Raw genomic sequence first — 5,000 nt, 5'->3', positions numbered from 1 at the left:
AACACACATGAGACTCAGAAGAGACATGAGACACACACGAGACTCGGAAGAGACATGAAACACACACGAGACTCGGAAGAGACATGAGACACACACGAGACTCGGAAGAGACATGAGACACACACGAGACTCGGAAGAGACATGAGACACACACGAGACTCGGAAGAGACATGAGACACACACGAGACTCGGAAGAGACATGAGACACACACGAGACTCGGAAGAGACATGAGACACACACGAGACTCAGAAGAGACATGAGACACACACGAGACTCAGAAGAGACATGAAACACACACGAGACTCAGAAGAGACATGAGACACACACGAGACTCAGAAGAGACATGAAACACACATGAGACACACACGAGACTCGGAAGAGACATGAAACACACATGAGACTCAGAAGAGACATGAGACACACACGAGACTCGGAAGAGACATAAGACACACACGAGACTCAGAAGAGAAATGACAGACATGAGACACACACGAGACTCGGAAGAGACATGAGACACACACGAGACTCGGAAGAGACATGAGACACACACGAGACTCGGAAGAGACATGAGACACACACGAGACTCGGAAGAGACATGAGACACACACGAGACTCAGAAGAGACATGAGACACACACGAGACTCGGAAGAGACATAAGACACACACGAGACTCAGAAGAGAAATGAGAGACATGAGACACACACGAGACTCGGAAGAGACATGAGACACACACGAGACTCAGAAGAGACATGAGACACACACGAGACTCAGAAGAGACATGAGACACACACGAGACTCGGAAGAGACATGAGACACACACGAGACTCGGAAGAGACATGAGACACACACGAGACTCAGAAGAGACATGAGACACACACGAGACTCAGAAGAGACATGAGACACACACGAGACTCGGAAGAGACATAAGACACACACGAGACTCAGAAGAGAAATGAGAGACATGAGACACACACACGAGACTCGGAAGAGACATGAGACACACACGAGACTCAGAAGAGACATGAGACACACACGAGACTCAGAAGAGACATGAGACACACACGAGACTCGGAAGAGACATAAGACACACACGAGACTCAGAAGAGAAATGAGAGACATGAGACACACACGAGACTCGGAAGAGACATGAGACACACACGAGACTCGGAAGAGACATGAGACACACACGAGACTCGGAAAGAGACATAAGACACGAAGGAGACAAGAGGCAAATATGAGAAACACACGACTCGGAAGAGACATGAGACAGACAGGAGACACAAGACTCAGAAGACACATGAGACACAAGACATGAAGGAGACATAAGACAGATATGAAACACGACTCAGAAGAGACAAGAGACACAAAAGACATGAGACAGACATGAGACACACACGAGACTCAGAAGAGGCATGAGACAAGACAAGGAGACATGAGACAGATATGAGACTCGGAAGAGACATAAGACACACACACACAAGACATGAGACACACAAGACATGGAGACATAAGACAGATATGAACCGCACGAGACAGATATGAGACGCACACGAGACATACAGGACACACAGATGACACGTAACAGATCTGACACACACTAGACAGATGAGGCAGACGTCGAGCACAGGAGACAGACTTGAGCACACGTGAGACGAACACAACACTCTAGACAGACATGAGATACAGGAGACACCAGAGAGACGCACACACACACACACACACACCTGCGGCCGGCCTGCGCTCTTAGCACTCAGGTACAGCTCACTCAGCTTCCTGTAGGAGACGCCGGCGCTGTGGAGGAATCCTGGAGAACTGACCAATCCCTGGAGGAGCTGTGAGTCCACCGCACACAGAACACTGCGCACACACACACACACACACACACACACACACACACACACTCTCAGCACAGCAGGACAGGAGTGTGGGCACTGACGCAGCGGCGGCTCCTCACCTGTAGAAGGCCAGCGGCAGCAGACGCAGGGCATGATGGGAAATCACACGCGTCCTGAACTCACACAGCTCATGATCTACCACAGAAGAAGAACATCCTCATCATCATCATCATCACATGACCAGTCTAACACACACACACACACACACCTGATCCACACTGATCGAACAGCAGCAGCCAATCAGAATGACCCTGAAGACGAGTGAGGAGACACACGCACACGCCTCTGACACGCTCCACACACTCCTGCAAACACACACACACACACACACATCAACACTACAGCAGCATGATCACTGAGGCTCTGTGTGTGTGTGTGTGTGTGTGTGTGTTACCTGTTGGCTGAGGTGTGCAGAGATCAGCTCTATTATACTGTAGAGGAACAGGTAGAGCAGCACCTGCAGAGAGATGATTGCCGATTGGTCAACTGACAGACCCACCTCAGCGTGTGTGTGTGTGTGTGCACGTATCACCTGACAGACTCACCTGTGTGTGTGTGTGGTCGAGCTGAGCGAGAGCCGCTGTGGGGTCCGAGTGCTGCAGTGAAGCCTGTAGAGCCGCAGCCAGCAGCCATGATGGAGCCGCTGGAGCCGAGGAGGACAGACCGCCACACACACTGCACACACACACACACACCAGGTTTTGTTTGTGTGTGTTGTACCGTGAGCTCCAGTGGTGTGCATGAGTGTGTGTGTGTGTGTGTGTGTGTGTGTGTGTGTGTGTGTGTGTTGTACCGTGAGCTCCAGCGGTGTGTGTCCTCCAGCATCTGCAGCTGATCAGGCAGTGGTTCTCCAGCGGTGAGACGCCTCCACTGACACACCAGCACAGAGGACACACGCGGCCACCAGCGCTACACACACACAGACAGACACACACACACACAGACAGACACACACACACACACACAGACACACACAGACACAGCGTTCAATGTGTGTGTTTCACTGCTCAGAACACACGGTTATTGTGTCAGTGCTCAGGTACAGCAGAGTAATAAACAGACGCGCAGGTTTATCTGCATCTGCTAAGTGTATCTGGCCTTGGCGTCCCCGTTAGGCAGAGTTAAGCCATAATCCAGACAGCACATGCAGATGAGGGGTGTGTTACCATGGCGGACAGGAGCAGCAGAGGACACCGAGTGCTGAACACACACACACACTCGTTCACTGCGTCAGCCGGAGATCTACAGCTCACACTGCCGCTCACTATGGCCTGAAACACACACACACACACACACACACACACACACACACACACACACACACAGTGTCCTGATTGAGTGCACTGTTACTGATCACACAGATGCGGAGGGCCTGAAATTGACGTACTTTGAGGAAGAGTGCGGTCAGCTTGCAGGACAGCAGAGCATCAGGAACACACGTCCTCATCTGAAACACACACACACACACACACACACACACTGTAATGCATTGTAATATCATTGTAAAGCATATAAGCATGTGCTGGTGATGCAGTGTTGATCTCAGATCTCTCTCCTACAGTCATATTCTCTATAAGAGGCTCTACAGTCACAGTGTACACACACACACACACACACACACTAATATGTTGGTGAAAATATTCAATAAATGTTAATAAACAGAGAAACATATAAAATATCAGGTTTAGTTCAGGTGTTGTGCTGTAGCGGTCACTGGGTTGACAATGATGATGATGATGATGATGAAGAGGCAGACCTGCACATCAGTGATGTGTTTGATCATCCTCCTGCAGTCCAGAGCTGATCCGCCAGTCTGAACCCTGAGCAGCAGAGCGGCAGGAACCACACACACCACACTGACACACACACACACACACAGGTCATTATTAATGGGATGAAGCCGTTTGTGCAGTCATGTCCAGTAGTCAGACAGTGATCACAGGTCTAAGAGTGTTTGAATATGCAGAATTTGACACTGAACTCTACTGAGCAACACTCATTGTTCTGATATACTAACACTAGGTGTGTGTGTGTGTGTGTGTCATTGCGTCAACAGTAAACACAGACACACACTTCTGTTAACCATTGTGAATGGTGTGTGTGAGATCTTTCAGCTAGTATATGACCACCACTCTTCAAAACACACTGTGTGTAAGTTTGACACCCAGTGGATGAACTAGGTATTGCAGTCCTGGATCAAACCACACCAGTGGCACCGCCAGAAAATCTGCTCTGTGTGTGTGTGTGAGTGAGTGTGTGTGTGTGTGTGAGAGAGAGTACCGGCTGATGTTCTGGAGCTTCTGCTAGTATCTGAGCTGCTCTGTGTGTGTGTGTGTGTGTGTGTGTGTGTGTGTGTGTGTGTGTGCGCATGTGTGTGTGTGTGTGTGTGTGTACCGGCTGATGTTCTGGAGTGTCTGCTGGTATCTGAGCTGCTCTGTGTATACGTGTGTGTGTGTGTGTGTGTGTGTGTGTGTGTGTGTGTGTGTGTGTGTGTGTGTGTACCGGCTGATGTTCTGGAGCGTCTGCTGGTATCTGAGCTGCTCTGTGTGTGTGTGTGTGTGTGTGTGTGTGTGTGTGTGTGTGTGTGTGTGTGTGTGTGTGTGTGTGTGTGTGTACCGGCTAATGTTCTGGAGCGTCTGCTGGTATCTGAGCTGCTCTGCGATGCACTGGGGGTCAGGGGTCACGGAGCACCTGCTCTCAATCAGGTCCCAGAGGAAGTGATGTGCGTCATCTGGAGTCTTCTGTGGAGTGACGGCCTCTTCATACAGCAGCGCCTGCAGAGAAGATGCACACGACACCTGACAACCGTCGCTAGGGGCTTCCTCTCCCCCAAGGTGTTGCCATGTGTTGTTGCAGTGTTCTACTGTAGCGTTGCCATGGTGTTCTAAATGGTTGCTACAATGTTGCAAGGATACTGTTGCCATGTGGTTGCTAAGGTATTCCCAGTGATGACTGTGGTTGCGCTGTGCTGTTGCTAGGCTGCTCTAACTGATTTTCCTTCAGGTGCTAGTATAGGGTGTTCTGGGTGATTGACAAGATGTTGCTATGCACTAGCGGAGTGTTAGCCAGGAGATTCTACTGTGGTTGTTAATGTGTTGCTATGA

General features: G+C 50.1%; 1 protein-coding gene across 3 annotated transcripts in view; it reads right to left on the bottom strand.

Annotated features, from left to right (window-relative positions):
* Positions 1-5,000, bottom strand: part of fanca (FA complementation group A) — a 16,206-nt gene that overhangs the window by 1,257 nt on the left and 9,949 nt on the right. For 2 of the 3 annotated variants that reach the window (NM_001040635.1, XM_073942302.1), the window contains 10 exon segments: positions 1,726-1,858; positions 1,956-2,031; positions 2,105-2,201; positions 2,291-2,353; positions 2,442-2,571; positions 2,690-2,805; positions 3,063-3,167; positions 3,284-3,343; positions 3,653-3,752; positions 4,513-4,670. In NM_001040635.1, the coding sequence (NP_001035725.1) occupies positions 1,726-1,858; positions 1,956-2,031; positions 2,105-2,201; positions 2,291-2,353; positions 2,442-2,571; positions 2,690-2,805; positions 3,063-3,167; positions 3,284-3,343; positions 3,653-3,752; positions 4,513-4,670 (1,038 nt within the window). 3 annotated transcript variants of the gene reach the window in all.

The sequence above is a fragment of the Danio rerio genome, chromosome 25, assembly GCF_049306965.1.
Source record: "Danio rerio strain Tuebingen ecotype United States chromosome 25, GRCz12tu, whole genome shotgun sequence".
In the NCBI taxonomy this organism is placed as follows: Eukaryota; Metazoa; Chordata; class Actinopteri; order Cypriniformes; family Danionidae; genus Danio; species Danio rerio.
The sequence above is the reverse complement of the archived record's forward strand: the minus strand, read 5'-3'. Positions and strand labels throughout refer to the sequence as shown.